General features: G+C 34.2%; 1 protein-coding gene across 2 annotated transcripts in view; it reads left to right on the top strand.

Annotated features, from left to right (window-relative positions):
* msk (importin-7 msk) overlaps positions 1-19,684 on the top strand; it is a 92,793-nt gene that overhangs the window by 13,983 nt on the left and 59,126 nt on the right. For both annotated transcript variants that reach the window (XM_085821004.1, XM_085821005.1), the window contains exons 3-4: positions 9,731-9,889; positions 14,405-14,651. In XM_085821004.1, the coding sequence (XP_085677130.1) occupies positions 9,731-9,889; positions 14,405-14,651 (406 nt within the window). The remainder of the gene's footprint in view (positions 1-9,730; positions 9,890-14,404; positions 14,652-19,684) is intronic.

The raw sequence follows: 19,684 nt of genomic DNA, 5'->3' as shown, positions 1-19,684 counted from the left end.
AAAATGATAGCAAAAAACTGTAAATCCAACTGAACCATTCTATCCCTGTTTGTAAATCCTCATCTCCAAAACCTATTAATATGCGTAAAAGCTTGGAAGGGTGAAGTGAAGCCATTGTCTTAATGTCTTCCTGACCATACTCAACTTTCAGCTATCCGGTTATAGGGAAAGTTCTGTCCTATTTTAAATAGGCAGGTGATTTTTCTTGTAAATAAATAAAAAAAAAAAAAAAAAACATCTGGCTAGTGAGTCAATCGGATTTTTTTTTGTTTTGTTTTTTTAGCTGCTGTATAATATAAAAGGTGCCCTTTTTTACTGTTCATCATTTACATGTAATATTTAAAGGGAAAAACATGTCGGTATGGTTTAGCAAATTTCGTTCCGGGGACCTGAGCCTCAAAGAAAGTGTTCGATCTGGACGACCATCCAAGATCAATAATGATGTTTTGCGATTCATGTTGGAAAATAATCCACATTTAATAAGTCGAGAAATTGCAGAAGAGTTTGGCATTCATCATACAACTGTTGGAGATCACATTAAATCTCTTGGGTTTGTGTTAAAGCAAAGTGTTTGGGTTCCACATGAATTAACGGAAAAGAATTTGTCTGATCGTGTAAGAATGTGTTCATCACATCTGATTAGACACAATGTGGAGCCGTTTTTGGACAGGCTGGTTACTGGAGATGAAAAGTGGATTCTTTACGAGAATATTAAAAGAAAAAAATCTTACTGCAAACCAGGAACATCATCAGCAACAGGTCCAAAACCAAGTATCCATCAACGAAAAGTACTGCTTTGTTTGTGGTGGGACAGGAAAGGTCCAGTGTATTACGAGTTGCTGAAACAGGGAAAAACATCAACGCGGATCTGTACTGCAATCAGCTGGATAAATTGAATGCAGCTATCAAAGAAAAAAGGCCAGCATTAGCGTCCAGAAAAGAAATAGTGTTCCATCACGATAATGCTCGCCCGCGTACTGCAGTGGTGACACTACAAAAACTAATTGCGTTAGGATGGGAAATCCTTAGTCACCCCCCCCCCCGTATTCACCTGACATTGCACCCTCTGATTATTACCTGTTCAGATCTCTGCAAAATTATCTAACGGGAAAAAAATTCAAGTCTTTTGAAAGTGTTTCTAAGGCAGTTGCTGACTATTTTAACTCCATGGATGAGAACTTCTACAAAACACGAATTTACAGGTTACCTGGAAGATGGCAACAGGTTGTAACAAATAACGGAGCATATATAATTGATTAATATTAAACACATATTTTTATAAATGAATTCAAATATTTTCTTTAAAATACAACAGAACTTTCCCTCACCCAATATTAACCTTATTCATTTATGTACAAGTTATATAGTCACGGGACTTCGGCGATTCCGGATTATCGGTTTTTCTGAATTATAGATCATCAGTTTAAATCTGGTAAGATGGCATGCAGAAATTATAAAATTAAAAATACGAAACCGTAATTTATGAAATAAAGAGTGCGATATCTGGCGACTGTTTGGCGATCAACAGAGCATGCTTGGCGCAGGAAGCTCTTCTTCGAGAAGAATAAGATGTATTTATTAGGAGTTGCATGTTAGCCTCGGAAGAGGAAGGTAGTAGATTGTACGATGAGGTAGGAGCGATGTACTGCTCTGAGTAACTATTATATTATGCTTTGAATTATATATTTAATAAATGTTTGTTTCGTCTTGCTAAATGGTGCCTTATTAAACCGTGAAGTCATCACAACACGCTCTCTTACGAGAACCAGAGAGGTTAGAAGCTTAGAGCGTTGAAAACGGAAGAGGCGTAAAGTTAAGCCTAACTAACGAAAGAAGTGTTCATTTGCAAAAGAGAGTAAAAACGTGAGAATTATTTAATCGAGAGTTTGAAAGGCTTGATTCTAAAGGAAAATAGAAGAAAATGTTCAAAAACGCAAAGAAAGAGGATTTAGTAACAGTTCTATTGGAAATTGGCGAAGAAGCATCCCCAGATTTGAAGCTGGTAGAACTGAAACACAAACTCCAGAATAGCAAGGAATACATCGAAGATGCTGATTTCGTGAAAGAAATTCTGATTACTACAGTGGAGAATAGAAAAAGAAAAGAAGAAATGGAAAGAATGCAAATGGAAGAAGAAAGAATAAGAACAGAAAGAGAACACGAAATAGAACTAGCGAAGATTCGAGCAACTCAAAATGAAGGAAGTAGAAGTCCAACACCTTTAATACAAAACACAGAACGAGAAACCGAAATTTCCTGGACAAGCTGATCAAAGGAGTAGAAACACTGACTATACCAGTACCGAAGAGAGCAGAAGAATCGAATATATTTTTCGATTCTATCGAAAGAGCATTTAAGCACAAGAAGGTTCCTGAAGAATACAAATCAGAAATATTATTGAAATTAATTGGAGAAAAAGCTTCAAATGTTCTTGTTTATATAAAGGAGGAAGATCTGCAAAATTACGAAAAAGTGAAAACTCTTGTTCTGAAGGAATATCAACCTACTCCTCAAACCTGTTTAGAAAACTTCAGAAAAACTAAACGTTATTCCGGCGAAACGCATATCCAGTTCGCTTCAAGACTAACAGCTACATGGGACTATTACTGCAAGTCAAGAGAAGTAAAGGATTTCGAGACACTCAAGGAGTTAATTATTTCCGATAAATTATTCCAAGCATAAGATGAAGAAACAGCTGCACACGTCGCAATACGCCAAGGAAATAAATGGCTGAAGCCTCAAGAATTAGCTACAGAATGTGATATTTATTTCACGGCCAAAGGAAAATCTTTCGACGAAGTTCGAAATGGAATTAAGCGATCACCGAGATTCCTGGATACAACATGTGCACACGACAAATATATTCCACCACCCATGAGAAAAGAATATCCAAAACACGAAAGATTTCACGCGAGAAGAAAAGAGTGTTATATTTGTGGAAATTATCAACACATCGCGAGAGATTGCCCAGACAAAAGAAGAAAGAACGAAACTGCAGTAAATAAGAAGGGAAAGGATGATTCCAAAACTCAAAAAAATTCAAACAGAACATCAAAAGAAGAAGCCATCGTAGCTAAAGTAGACTCATCCCATCTACGATCTGAATTCGCAGAACGCATCGTTCAACCACTGCAAAAAGTAGATATTTTTATTAACTCTGAGAAAATCGAAGCTATCGTAGACTCTGGAACGCAGATAACGATCGTACATTCATCGCTCATTCCAAATTTAGAGGAGAGAGAAGGAGGTAAAATATTGCTAACACCTGCTTTCGGACAACCAATTGAAGCAAAAGTTTGCCGTGTACCTATTTACCATAAAGATCATGGAAGCAATATATTTAATTTTGTGGATACATTAATTGCAGTGACTGATAAGCTAAATGTGCCTTGCCTAATAACTCCAGAAATATAGGAACTGTTGATTAATCCTGCGGCAGAAGAACCAAACGCAGAAAGAAATAATTACGGAAGCGAAAACTTACAAACTTTATTCGCCAATGCACAGTCAAACGACAGCGTCAATCCCCCACCCCCACCCCCGCTAATGCTTATAGAGGAGAAAAACGAAGAGGAGGAAGGGAAGAAGGCGAGTGTTTATGTAAACACAGACTTATCGTCTGCTGAACGCCTACGCGAAGAGCAAGTTAACTGTCCCTCGCTGAGAGAAGCATGGAAGCTAGCAATAGAAAAAAAAGGAAATTATTTATTTATTGATCATCTTTTACATCACCAAGAAAAAATATTAGGACAGAATGTTTTTCAGTTAGTGCTTCCGCTTAGTAGAAGAGCACAAGTGTTGGAATTAGCACATAGTTCCGTTTTCGGCGCACATCTTGGAATAAGAAAAACAAAGGAGCGAATACGATATTCATTTTATTGGCCTGGATTAGCACAAGATGTTGAAACCTTTTGTAAAACGTGCAAAGATTGTCAGTTGAAAAGTCCAGAAAAGCGATCTGACAAGATTCCCATCACACCGGTCAGAAGGCCAGGATTACCTTTCGAAACAGTTAACATCGACGTTATTGGACCCATTGAAACTCCCTCTGCTAGGAAACATAAATATGTGTTATGTCTGGTAGATCAACATTCCCGATGGCCAGAAGCCATTCCTCTGAGAAGCTTGACAGCAAAAGCCACTTGCGACGCGCTTTTGGAGATTTTCATGAGAACAGGAATCCCTAATACAATAGCTAGTGACAACGGAAGTAACTTCATTTCAAAATTAACTGAAGAATTCCAGAAAAGACTAGGTTCTCTACACCTGCTTACAGTGCTTCAAATGGATTAGTAGAAAGATGGAACAAGTCCTTCAAGCAAATGTTACATCATGTCATCAGGACTGATCCTTCGAATTGGGATAAGCACATCCCATACCTGCTCTTTGCATACAGAGAAGTACCAAACTGCACCACGGGTGTCTCACCATTTCAGCTGATGTATGGAAGACAACCAAGAGGTCCTTTAGCAGTACTGAAGTCTTCATGGTCAGGAGAATACCTATACCACCTAATCTAAGTGAATCGGCAGTGGATTACTTACAACTTTTAAAAATAAGGTTAGAACAAGCAGCCGAACAAGCCAATTTAATTGCAAGTGATAAACAACAAAAATATGCTGAGTACTTTAATCGGAGATCAATACCAAAAAATTTCAAAATCGGAGAACAAGTTTATTTACTCATACCAGATTCAAATAACAAACTCTATGCACGATGGACTGGTCCAGGAGAAATCGTGAATCATTGCCGACCTCATTCCTATAAAGTAAAACTACCTGATGGAAAGATCAAACATGTTCATGCAAATAAAATTAGAAAGTTCCAAGCTAGTGTCAATGCAGTTGGAGTGATGTTTGAAAATGAAGAAGAATTTGGAGAAATTATAATTTTACCAGGAAAAGATCTCTCGACCCCCCTGGAAGATTTTAAAATAGATGCAAATCTGAATTTAGAAAATTTGAATCCGCAGCAGAGAAGAAAATTGATAGCTCTTATCAACAAACACCGAGCACTATTCACCGGAAAGCTGAAAATAGCTAAAGTTGAAGCTCATAAAATTAGATTAATACCCAATATGGAGAGGAAGAAACCTTACATTTATAGGATTCCTGAAGCATTGAAACCCAAGGTCGATGAAGAAGTAGAAGAATTATTGAAATCGGGACTAATAGAAGAAAGTAATGCAGAAATCCAGTAGTTTGTGTAAGCAAAAAAAACTCATCCAGTAGTTTGTGTAAGCAAAAAAAATGGAGATATCAGATTGTGCTTAGATTATCGAGCTTTGAATGCAGTGACGAAGCCAGATGACTTTCCTATGCAAAATGCCATTGATTTAATGTACAGTATAGGAAGAGCCAACGTCATAACAACTTTAGATTTGCTGAAAGGATATTGGGCAATTCCCATGGAGGAACAAAGTAAAGAGTACACATCGTTCAAAACTCATCGAGGTCAATATCAGTTTAAAGTGCTACCCTTTGGATTAAGGAACGCAGCAGCAACTTTTCAGAGAGTAATGAATAACGCGCTGAAAGAATTTCAACAATTTTCAAGAGCCTATATTGATGACATAGCTATATTTTCCACGGGTTTCGACACTCATCTCCGACATCTGGATAAAGTTTTTACCAAACTAGAGTCACTTGGATTTACTATCAATTCGAAGAAATGTTCGTTTGCAAAACCTCAAATTAAATATTTAGGACACATCATTGAATCAGGAAAACATCAACCAGATCCCGAGAAAATAGAGGCAATCAAGAAGCTGGAAACGCCGAAAACGAAAAGAGATCTTAAAAGTCTGTTAGGACTATGTAATTATTATCGCGATTATATCCCAGGGTATGCAGAGATCGCCTACCCACTCACAGAACTCACGAAAAATAAACAACCGGAAATACTCGAATGGAAAGAAATTCATGAGTCAACATTTCAACAAATGAAGGAACGATTAGCGATGTCAACGGAGCTGATCACCCCAACACTGCAGGATCCGTTTGTCATTCATTCTGATGCATCCCAAATCGGAATAGGTGCATGTTTGTCACAGCAAAGGGGAGAGAAGCAATTTCCCATCTGCTACGCGAGCAAGAAATTATCGAAACCTCAACAGAGCTGGCCGACTATAGAGCGTGAAGCTTATGCTATAGTATGGGCATTGAAGAAGTTTGAATCTTGGATATTCGGTTCATCGGTGAAAATTGTGACTGATCATAATCCTCTAGCCTTTATAGTGAGAAATGCTTCGCAATCGTCCAAATTACAACGATGGGCCATAGCTTTGCAGAAATATAATCTCGAAATAGAACATTGCCCTGGAAAAAAACTGTCAAACGCGGATGCATTATCCATACTTCCCACTTGTGAACTTTGAACATTAATTTACTGTTCATCTTCACGAACATTTTGTATAGTTAATAATTATATGGTTTTCTTTGCTTTTCATAATCATTTTACAATTCTGTGCAAATAAGATGTTTATGTAATTTGAAATAGATAGAGAAATTATTGGATAACAAATATTCGAGGTAAGTGGTAAATTTAGATATTTGTCTCCCAAGGATTTAAATCATGCTGCAGCATCATTAATTAAAAGGAATGTTAAGAATATAATTTTATATATATATAAGAAACTTAATAATTTTACTGTCATCATTGGAATAATACTAGGGTATATTTTAACATGTTTATAAAAGAAAATATCAACTTGGTTTCTTTGAATTAAGAATTGATAAATTGTTACAATAATAATAAGGTTCGGAACAAGTGAAGTTAAAAATGATTTATCTATGTTTATATATAAAAATGTATTATCTATGTTTATGTAGTAAATTGAGGTATGTCTATAGTAATTGAGATTTGAAAATTAGGAGAGAATGTATAAAAATATATGTAGTTTTTTTTTTTTTTTTTCTTTTTCACGTTGATCGCAAACAGTTGCTAGATTTTAGTTTCCAGATTGCTGATTGATTTGTAAATAATATCAACAACAATCTTACGACGGAGGTGTGATATCTGGCGACTGTTTGGCGATCAACAGAGCATGCTTGGCGCAGGTAGCTCTTCTTCGAGAAGGGTTAATGTATTTATTAGGAGTTGCATGTTAGCCTCGGAAGAGGAAGGTAGTAGATTGTACTATGCGGTAGGAGCGACGTACTGCTCTGAGTAACTATTATATTATGCTTTGAATTATATATTTAATAAATGTTTGTTTCGTCTTGCTAAATGGTGCCTTATTAAACCGTGAAGTCATCACAAAGAGCAATTATGATCTAAAGGGTATCAAAATTTACAAAAAAAAAAAAAAAAAAAGCAAAGTTACTTCTACAAAACAGGAATTTACAGGTTACCTGGAAGATGGCAACAGGTTGTAACAAATAACGGAGCATATATAATTGATTAATATTAAACACATATTTTTATAAATGAATTCAAATATTTTCTTTAAAATACGACAGAACTTTCCCTCACCCAATATTAACCTTATTCATTTATGTACAAGTTATATAGTCACGGGACTTCGGCGATTCCGGATTATCGGTTTTTCTGAATTATAGATCATCAGTTTAAATCTGGTAAGGTGGTATGCAGTAATTATAAAATTAAAAATACGAAACCGTAATTTAAGATGGCATGCAGAAATTATAAAATTAAAGATACGAAATTGTAATTTATGAAATAAAGAGCAATTATGATCTAAAGGGTATAAAAATTTACAAAAAAAAAAAAAAGCTTTATATTTATTTGTTTACTTTATTAAACATTTCTTTCAACGCGCACGTGCGTAAAGCATACATTATGCATAGTCGAAATTAGAAAATTGCAACCAGAAAACTATTTGATGTGTATTCGTGATATTTATAATGACGAGGAATTTGATCTAAATCATATCAAAGACGGAGTACATTGAGATTAAATTCTACATTTAGTAAGGAATTATAAGCCGAATAAAATAAAAACATTTGCCCTGAAGATAAGGATAGTGCTGACAGATCAACTTCCAATTCATTGCGTGCTGCGTCGTTCCCCCCCCCCCCCTCCCCCTGCAGAGCAGCGTGAAAATTGATAAACATATTTCGGAATGATTAGAGAATCAAAGGATATGCCTTTATCCATTTTTTACAGCATTCCACTTTTTGTTTGATGGTCACCGGTACATGCTTTCGCTTTGTAGATCCTTTGGTAGCTCCAGAATCGGAAATTCTTTTTGACATAATCGAAAGTTCGAGCTTACTTTTATAAAGTTGCTCTAACAGTCTGCAAAAAATAATAAGCCAGATCCAATTAGAAGATTAAGAAACAATACAGTTTGCAACATTAACTGAAATAGATAATTACATAATTTTAGCCTATACTGTCCGTTATACATTAATCAGGCATGCGTCAACGTATTATGCGCATGCGTTGACGCATGCACAGAAAGTTTGTAGCTTTGAGGTGCGGATTGTAGATCATTCCGGATTATGGACGTCCGGATTAAAGACTTTTGACTGTATAAATGCATATATCAGGTTTTTAAAGAAAATGTTTCACCACCGCAAATATTGTCTTCTCAAACAGTTTGCACTGGCATGTTTAATCATATTTTGTCGAATGATTTTTGGCATTTGAAAGGAAAAGATTTGCTTTAGAACATTGCATTCTAAAATTTGTAAGAAAATATCATTAAGTACAAGGTGTCTGAAATGAAACTATCACGCTACCGGATTAGAACCATCATTTTCTTCCAGTTCTGTTACAAAATATCAGCAACAGAATGTCACCAAATCATGTGTAAAGCTTTAGGTACTAATGTTGTATTATATGACACTTGTGACAGTTTGGTAGTTCAAAAACAAGGACTATGACATTCAAGAAGCATAGCACTCTGGCCGGCCTACTGATGCTGATGAGGCCAGCCTGCGAGAACTTATGGAAAAAGATCAGTATGTAACCACTTGAGAGCTTGTTAACCCTTTAAGGGGCGGTATATAAAATAATTTAAATTGTGGTAAAATTTTGCATGAACTATAACTTATGGACCCTAAGGACACAAAATTGAGACAAAAAAAAAAAAAAATCTAGAGCGAAATTCTAAATTTTTTACTATTTTGATATGGGAGATCACTACAAAGATTTATTCTTCTGTATTCATTATTTAAGATAATATATATATATATATATATATATATATTTCTATTTTGGAACATCCTGTACATACCAAAATAAAATCTAATGAACTTTTAGTACATTTTAAACATAATAAGTTTAATTGACTTAAGATTTTTAAAAGAAGTGTTTGATTTCACAAAATTAGGTATTTTTTTGGAGACTTACTGTGCACATGTACAAACTTTTATAAACTGACATTAATTCTTATCAGCTTATAAAAGTATATGCTTATGACAGAATATTTTTTAACTTGTTGAGCTTGTGCATGAAATAAAATTAGTTTATGAAGTAGCATTATACTGATAGTGATATATTGAATAGATCAGTATTTATTTTGAGCGGAAAATATATTTAATATTTTTCATAGTTTTTGTGTTCATTCTAATTAATATGTGTATAGTTGTCTTGAATTATTTTTTAATAAATAATATCCTTTACCGTCATGAACTGAACATAAAATATGAAGAATTTGTGTACATAGCTGTAATGTTTGATGTGCCCTATCTATATTATTTTTAATTTTTTTATGTTGATTATTTATTTTCTGAAACATATAATTTTATTTTTATTTTTAAAGGGTTCAGCTTGCTGTTTGTGTGAGTAATATTGTTAAACATGATTTTCCTGGAAAATGGACTGGAATTGTTGACAAGATATCTGTATATCTTCAAATGAATGATTCCAATGTTTGCATGGGAGCATTACTATGTTTATATCAACTAGTAAAAAATTTTGAGTATGTTTTACCATTTTCCATCTATATTTTCATTGCCAACTTTATTTACAGTTACACTTTGTAAGATTGAAATAATATTTCAAAGCATTAATCTGCAAGTGAAATCATTGGGTTGAAAATTTTTAATGGTAGTCTATATGCTTTGATATCTCTGAAATTTAATAATCTGTAATATGGTAGTACTTAAAAATTCATATAGTTTCACTATTGAAATTGCTACTGAGAAGTGTTATTTTTGTTTTATGTATGAACTGTTATTCCAGAGTAGGATGGATACCCATTGTGTTAAAGTGCAAAAATAGAAATAAAATCCAAATGTGGTTATATATATATTTTTTTAATCTTGATATTATGTTAATGGCAGCTGGCCAGCAGAGCTCTTTTATTATTGAACTCAAAATTTTGTTGCATTGCATTTTCTTATGTGAATTTGCATTCAAGTTTTAAAATTGACCTTTAATTTTAAGTTGGGAATTTTTTATAGTGTGTGGCAAAGCAAGCATTCCAACAAATAATCATAATATAAAAGTTTGGCAACATTTAAAATTGCATGTTACAGGTTAAGCTGTTAAGTTTGCTCTATTATGGCAAGTGAGTGCAGTGGCTGTTTTCATCTGTTTCTTGTGCCTTAAAATGAAATAAGTGTGTAACAAAAATTTAATCTTTTTTTTTTTTTTTTTTTTTTTTTTTTTTTTTTGGATCAGCTACATAGTCTCTGCATAAAAGTGAAAATCTTGTACATTTTTGTTTTTTTAATATTAAAAAGGACTAATATATACCAATACATTTTTCCTTATATATATATATATAAAAAAAAAAAAGTCCAGAGAATTTTGATGAGGTGTTTCAGTTGGTGAAGAAAAACCTCGCATTATCAGAATTGCACTCGATCATTGAGAAAACAAAAGTGATTCCCTTGATCCCAAAACTAGTTATCATTTTTAAACCAGGTTCCCCCCCCCCTTTTTTTTTTTTTTTTTTTTTTTTTTTTCAGATTCACATTTTAGAAGTTCAAAACATATTTTATAATGAAAATGGTTGAAGAATGATGTACATAAGTAAATTATTTACTCTTAGTATGACATTATGTGCTTATTTGCCACCATTCTTTTTAGAACTTTACTTGAATGATATCTTTAAATGATAAGAAAAGTATTTCCCTGAAATCTCATTTCACTTAAGAATTGTGTAGAAGTATATGGATATAGAGATTTATATGATTTTTTATTAGAAATAAAAGTAAAATTGCTGGTATTATTATCCTAAACTTCATTTATAAACTGTTCATTCTAGAAATTATGTTGATAATACTATACCACAATACTAGTAAAATGAGCCCACCCGTGGCCAAGCCGCTGAACTATGGTGGTTCTGACCTGAGTTCGATTCCAGGTGAACACGCTAGCTGCATGGGCTTTTTTATATATATGTGCAATTTCTATATGAGACAGCTCCCCATAGAAGATCCTTCACGAAGACATCCCTCCCTTAGGAAATTAGCCCTCGTGTGTTTTATCATAATTAAATAAACCAAATCCATCTTAGCTCTAAGAAGGAAGTTCTCATCAATTTCTTCATCTTCAGAAACATTCTTGTATATCGATGTAAATGTTTTAGAAAGCAATCAGCTCTGTCATATTTCTGCATTGTGAACTTTTTCGTCACTAATTAGATTTCAATTCTCTCATGGTTCATGCTAGTTGAAAATGTTGCTTTTATTCCTCAATTTCCATGTCATTTATTGAGTTAAAACACAAACAGTTGAATTGGAAACTCGCTCTTTAGTATTGTTATATAAACAATTCTTGAGTATTAAAATAACCAGGTAAGAAGACTTACCTATCTTTTTCCAATCCAAGTAGTCTTTGGATTGTGCAAGTGCAGTATATGTATATTTATGTGCAAAATTAAGAGAATTTGCACATTATGTCAAATTTCTGAAAAACTACCGTAATTTCCGGAAGAAACGCCGCGGCGTTTACGTGTTTAAAACTTAAATTTTCAGCGGGTGCGGCGTTTAGGTGCACTAAAAATAAAATATTTCCTATGATGGTCATTGTACATAGTTTGGATGGCCTTGTCATTGTGCATAGATTGGTGCTGTTCCGACACAAAAGACCACTCAGTTGCTTTTTGCGAATGTTATTTTGTTTACGTTCTTTCCCTTGAACAGACCTACATGCCTTATTCACCCTAAACGAGATCTCAGAACAATAACATTCTTCCCCCTTTCAAATCAACATTCTCATCAGTTTGAATAGTCTCTCTCCTCTGCCATTCGATGAATCTTCCAGGACCCATCCTCTTTCGACCCCTGTCTTTTCTGCAATTTTTTTCAAAGGCGGACACGACTCCACCTGCCTCGCAATAACGAACTCTGACGTATTTCCGGTTCAGCATGAATGGATTTTTCTTGGCATTCTGCCAAATATAGATCCCATCAGTTAGGGTACAAGTACTTGTTGGATAGTTTTTAAGTAGGGAGCGGAAAATTTTTGAAAATGTCTCTAAATGGCACAGAAGCTATGCATTTCTTATTTTTAATTTATTTTTGAGTTATGGTTTCATTTCATGCATTCTTCTTAACTGGTATGTCATATATCAGGACTTAGGTTGAGTTTTTGCATCTGTACGGCCCACGATGATGTCACGTGCAATTTAATCTATTGCGGCGTTTCTGTGTAATTTAAATTTTTTTCCTGCCATTTTTCTCGAGTGCGGCGTTTACGCTGATGCGGCCTTTCTTATGGAAATTACAGTAATAGACAGATTTTTAGCAAAATTTGTTATGAATATATATCTATAGTAGAAAAAAGAGATCTGCCATTCAAAAGTCATTTTATGTAAGTATGATTATCATTAAAGCTCATAGTGCAACTGATTCAGCTTTCACTGATTCAGCTTTCTGTTTCAGCTTTCACTGATTCAGCTTCTAACTGATTCAGCTTTCACTGATAATGCATGTATTTAAGTATTGTTTAAGAGTTCATTTAAGTAGATGTGTTTAAGTAGATGCAGCCTTTCTTATGGAAATTACAGTAATAGACAGATTTTTAGCAAAATTTGTTATGAATATATATCTATAGTAGAAAAAAGAGATCTGCCATTCAAAAGTCATTTTATGTAAGCATAATTATCATTAAAGCTCATAGTGCAGGGATATCCAAAATCCACATTGTGATATCAAACTGAAAATGAGTCTAATATAGGCTATGCTCTCCTCTCACAACCAGACAGGTCGCATAGCATGATGGCCTACTGGACAGGAGGCAATGGAGGAGTCCCTGTGGCTGTCGATCCCGCACCTGCAGTAAGATAGCTTTAAAATCCCTGATGGTCCTTGGACAGAGATGGCGAGATGAAATTGCCTTCCTAAGAGTATCCCAGACATGCCATATAGAGGAGGTTAGGAGATTTGGTTGGCCAATCCATGCGGCGAATATCCTCACTTTCCAGGTAATCGTCAACCATCTGAGCCGTATGTGAACAGGTGTTGTCACCTGTTAACAGGAACATAGGACCAACTGCACCCCGTAAAAGTTGAATTTAGTGCTCTAAGATCTTATGCCTCATAGCAGTCAGGAAACCTTTGTTGGCTCAGACAAACATGAGAGGTTCGCTGTGACGGGTTCCTGCGTGTGATCGTTAACTTGAAGTAATGCAGTGTCGGTTTTCGATTCTGTTTGACTTCCAAGTAGTTCTTTTAGAACACATAGTCACATAGAGTGAACACATAGTCAGAGTTCATAATATAATGTGCTGCGTGGGTAGCATAGTATGATAAGGGAACCTTTGTCAGATGTGTGTGGCTGAAAAGTGTAATGGCTGCCCAAACCATTACACCTTCAACACCGTAATGAACTTTTTCCTTGATGAGGGATTGATGGTATTGTGTTCAAGATACTGGCACACCAAAAATCAATGTCCAGGCTCTGAATCTTGACTCATCTGTAAAAAGCATGGTGGTCTACTGAAATCTTATCCAAGGTGCTGTGCTAAATGTGATCTCTTGTGTGCTGCACTGAGTGGGTCTTCTCTCATACAACCCATCTCATGAAGCAATTGAAAACAATTGACCATGAAACTCGGGTTCTGGTGGCATCATACAGCTCATACAAGAGATGTAAAGCTCTAGTAGTTGTATGCCATTGTGCTGAAAGTGCAAATAACAACCTGCATTCGTTATTATGGGTCTTGGTCGACCATGTCCAGGCTTTCTCGATATGGAAACTGTTCTCGCAAATTACAAACCACAATGGCCATTATATAGAGCTCTGTAGCCACCTGTGTTTGTGGTTGGCCTGTCATCCATCTGCTAATAATTTTCCATCTCATTCTGTCATCCATACTTTCTCGGCTACTCATTTTACCTGATACCTTATAAAAAATATTCAATTCATGCAGGTCTAACTGATTCAGCTTTCACTGATAATGCATGTATTTAAGTATTGTTTAAGAGTTAGTAAGTAGATGTGTAATTTTTCTGTTGTAAATCTTTTTTTTTTTTTTTAATAGATATAAGAAGCCCGAAGAACGAGGACCTCTAAATGAAGCAATGAATATGTTACTTCCAATGATTTATCAGCGTTGTGTACAGCTTTTACAAGATCCTTCAGATGTGTCTGTCCTTTTGCAGAAACAAATTTTGAAAATTTTTTTTGCTCTTGTTCAATATTTCTTGCCTTTAGATTTAATATCTAAAGAAGTTTTCTCTCAATGGATGGAATTATTTCGTACGATTGTCGGAAGGCCGATTCCAGAGGTAATGATAAATTTCTGTTATGTTCTAAACTAGCGGTTCTCAACCAGGGAGAATTTCAAAGTATCAGGGAGGAGGGAATGCAATCAGCCTTTTATTTAGCTATTAAGCATTTAGTTTATGAATACAAAGAACTACTTTTATTCAAGATTTGGTATTTATCATTATTTTCTATGCATTTTTTTGGTTTAATATATGAAGCATATTATCAAATAATCTAAATTTAAATAAATGTATATGTATTTTTTGAGTTTTGGAAAGGAAGGAATGGTCATCTAGCAATGGTAAAAGGGTATATGGAGCAAAAAGGTTGAGAACTGCAGTTTTAAACATGTTTCAGATTTTGCTGATTTGAGAAAGATACTTTCGCTCAAACACTTAAACAGTTTTATTTGTTGGCAAGTTTACATGTAAAAAGACATGGCGTTTTATTTGTTTATTCTGGATGTCCATTCACTTGTAAAATCTCTCTCTCTATCTCTTTTTTTTTTTTTTTTTTTTTTTTTTTTTTTTTTTTTTTTACATACAGTGTTGACATTGCTCGTTTTCAAATTGGTAGGTTTGTTAATAAAAAATTTGCTTAAGTGTTACAAAATGTGAAATCGATAATAAAACTAATTCCAAATTTGAGCTTTCAGATGCCCACATTCGGGTGGAGACGTACGTTTCTTCAAAATTTTATGGTGCTAGTCTCCATTGTTTTATCATTGTGCAAGAAACATACATACATTTATGCATTATTTAATTTCTTTAAATATAATACAGAGCTCTAATATTTGGTGACAACAATTTTAAAAGCGATTCACTGTTATAGTGAATCACTTTTAAAATTACTTTTAAAATCAGCCTTTTTCCTTTGCGTTTTTGAATAACGGGTAAGTTGAATGTTTCCAAATGTTGAACCAACAGTTACAACCGAATTGTCATTCCATGGGACAAAAATTATTTTGTTTTTCTCTTCATACTGGAAATCATAATAACCCCTATCATTCTTACGAACACCTTTCGCAGTTTCTAGTGGGCACATTTGTATGCGGTTTTCCTAAATTGTTCCTGTAGCATTGAAACCTTTATTTTTTAGATGACAGAGAAGCTGAAATGATGTAAAAAAGCTATCAAAATAAATAGCATGCTTGGAGTTTATAGTGAATCAACACAAAATTGATAGCCTTTCTGTGTTAACACATCCTTTGGGCCAGTATTTTCGGATGGACAAAAATTATTTTTTAACCCTCCAGCTGTCTAAAAGTTTATCTGCAAAAACCTGAAGTCCTTAAAATGTCATGAGAAAAGCTTTTTTCTGTATATTAATTCTGAAATACCCAAGCTCTTTAAATGCAAACTGTTTTCTTTAACCCATTAACCGCCAAAACTACAAGGAATGATTTTTTTCTTATGAAAATAATAACACATATTAATTTAAGCATTTATAACATAAATTTACATTGGAAATTAAAAAAAAATGCTCTTACCTGTGGAAAAAGCGGGTGTTGCGTTCGCGCAACGTCAGCGGAATAAGACTACAGATGTTAGGTGAGTAGGATTGTACTCATGCGATGTTTCCTTTGAGTGGAGCACTGGATTACGTTTTAGCTGTATAACGTTTTATAAATCTACAAATCACTTTACTTGTAATTAATTTAATATTAAAATATACATTCACTTTACTTGTAATTAATTTAATATTAAAATATACATTATATTTTTTTTACAAATACAGATTATTTCAATTGAAAGATTCAAGCGTGAAAAGCTTCACTACAATCATGATGTAAAGCTACATTACATACTTTGCATCTATAAACAGTCTGGCTATGGCACTCTTTACAACGAAGTTTTTTGTTATCATCGGACTTTAGGATAAAATGTCTACCATCTTTATGCAATGATTTTTAAATGCTGAATTTACTAGGTCTTCCTGTTGCTGATCTATCTCTGGCTAAATCTACACTCTCAATAGGAGTTTGCAAAAGGAATAATGCAACCTCACGTCTGAAATATAAAAGAGACGTTTTATTTCCAGTAGTAGAAAGTCGGGATATTTTCCATGCATTTGTCAAGGCGACATCAATGTAATTAGTAAATATTGGCCACCACCATTTTTTGCCACGAACTCTTATTCTGTAATTGGCTACTAAATTGTCACATAAATCGACTCCACCCATTTTGGCATTGTATTGTTCAATAAGATGAGGCTGAGATATAAAAACCTTTTTCCTTTGCGTTTTTGAATAACGGGTAAGTTGAATGTTTCCAAATGTTGAACCAACAGTTACAACCGAATTGTCATTCCATGGGACAAAAATTATTTTGTTTTTCTCTTCATACTGGAAATCATAATAACCCCTATCATTCTTACGAACACCTTTCGCAGTTTCTAGTGGGCACATTTGTATGCGGTTTTCCTAAATTGTTCCTGTAGCATTGAAACCTTTATTTTTTAGATGACAGAGAAGCTGAAATGATGTAAAAAAGCTATCAAAATAAATAGCATGCTTGGAGTTTCAACGACACTGAGCAAATTTATCACCACACTTCCTCCAAGCCCAAATTCTTCATATTCTGGTAATTTTGGAGCTGTCGACTTACCTGAGTAAATATCGAAATGAAACATATATCCATCAGATGACGCCAGAGTCCATGCTTTGTATCCAAATCTTACAGGTTTCCCTTTTAAAAACATCTTTGCTGAATGTTTGCCTCGATAAGGAATCATTTGCTCGTCAATATTCAGATCGTAGGAAAATATACCAAATTGTTGGAACTTCTTATTTAGTAAGTTTGGATACGGTCTCACCTTATATAATTTATCAGTATTGTCAATTTGACTATTGTCAGCTAAATGCAAATTCTGCTTCATATTCCTGTACTGCAAACGTGACATCGATTCTCGTACAATAGGAACAGAAATGTCCTTATCAAAAGACCAATACATTTCTTCTTGAGGTAAAGAATGTTATCCTGTAAGCAATAATATTTTATAAATCTTCTCGTATAGGATTCAGATGCAATAAATTCTGGGCGATTTTTTTTGCTGAGCGTATATATTTGTCTGTTCAACGCGAAGAGAGTAAATATCTGAACCAAAAAGAAAATAAAAAATCTCTCCACTAGTTTTACCTTGTATTTTGTCTTTTATAGTTTCTCTTCTATCTTTTTCTTCATTTTCTTCCCGAGACATAACTGATGCTTCCTTTTTTAATCCATTTCAAGTTTTCAATTTTCTGCTTTTTAAACTTTTTTTTGTATGACTATCACTGCTTTTAGAAGGCAGAAACTTACTTCTTAAGTGAATTTCAACTTCCCTAGCAGTATCATTTGGTAAAATATCATTAATTTAAAACATTGTCATTCCCTTCTTCTTCACTAGCTTCTGCAGTTTCGGGCAGAACAACAACAATATCAGTTTTATTCTGGTCATTATTAAAATTTTCATCATCTGTTTCTTCATCAAAAAAATCTTTGAAGGGCTTCTTCTAATGTAAGATACCTCGTTCTAGGCATTTTTAAACAAGCAGAACATGAACCAGAACATCGAAAAGAATGAGTGAAAAAGGAGATTGACTACCCGTTTCCTGCTGACGTTGCATCAACACAACACCTGTTTTTCCTTTCTTCCAAACACAAATATAAACATCTGATTGATGTACTGTTCTGATAAACGGTGACCTTGACTAAAAGTAGATCACTCATAAAGACGGCGATTCTTTCACAAAGTATTTTCAGCAAAAATACCCGGTCGAAAATTTTGCTTAAAGTATGAGATTAATTATTATAAAGGCAAATATTTTTTTACAGTTATAATCTTCATAATATTCCCTACACAAAATCATCTGCTGGTATAAAATATCTTCGGTAGTTATATTTATATACGCATTTATTTTGACCGTTGCGTCAACGCAACACCAGTGGCTAATGGGTTAAATCTGTATCTTTAGTAGTTTGGAAAATGCTTTGAGAAGCTCATAGAAATAAGCATTAACAAATAAAAATATTCATGGATATATATACAGTAAAAGCTTCATTAACATGAATCCCAAGAGACCAGAAAATCAAGAATTCGTGTTAAAATTTCTATGTTAATTAAGGATTCAAATTTTATTCTTGTAATAGTTATTTCTGTGCAATAACCATTTACAGTATATTAAGTATGTTGTCATAGAAAACACTACCATACTACATTAGTTCCTGTACTGCAATTTGAAACAATGTACTCACAGATAATTTTTTGTGAAAAATTCCTCTGTGTAGCATTGCCACTAATAGGAAAGAAAATGTCTGTAATTTCATGGCCAACTGACGTCATGGTTTCAGTAAAAATAGCAGTCAGTTCGAATGCTGCAGCAAAACATTTTAAAGTGTCCAAGGTATGTAATTCTGCCTGGCAGGAGGGCAGTCATTCTTTTGATGACTTCTTGCATCTCAGACACAAATGTTTGTGTCCGAGATGCAAGAAGATGTCCCTGGATTACACACAACAACATCATGATATGCACTAACAAACTCATCACAACAAAATTAGGGTTCATCATGTCTTTCAGAATATTCCATTGATCAGGTGAAGTGGTATCTTCAACCATTTCACCACGAAGTGGTATTGCCATTTAACTCGTCAACAGAATTAGTGTGTCTCCAGACAGTGCTAAAACAGTTCTGTAAATGTTATGATGACATGGATTTCCAGAATGCAGTGACAACTTTTATTGCATCAAGCAGACTTAAGCATTTCTGTCTCCTTTTCAGCAGCGTGAGTTGCAGCTATCCCAAGCCACGATAAGACCACTTCGTAAGAGTAACAATGCCTTGATCCAAGGGCTGAAGATGATTTGTTAATTTTTTTGGGAAAATGTGAACCTGTACAGTTCAGATTCTGTATGTTATGGGCTGTATACCTGTTCAGTGCCATAATGTTTGACCCACAATTTGACTATTAAAATGAAGAGACCACTTATGAAATGATGAGTTGTTGATATAAGATTTCTTATAGGGAGAGTAGATGCTAGGTAAAGTGCAGTTTATGTGCTTAAAACAACATG

Source organism: Stegodyphus dumicola, chromosome 7, assembly GCF_044657685.1.
Source record: "Stegodyphus dumicola isolate Sdum_Otavi_A_Nest chromosome 7, ASM4465768v1".
NCBI lineage: Eukaryota > Metazoa > Arthropoda > Arachnida > Araneae > Eresidae > Stegodyphus > Stegodyphus dumicola.
Note: the sequence above shows the minus strand (reverse complement) of the source record. Positions and strands in the feature narration are given on the sequence as shown.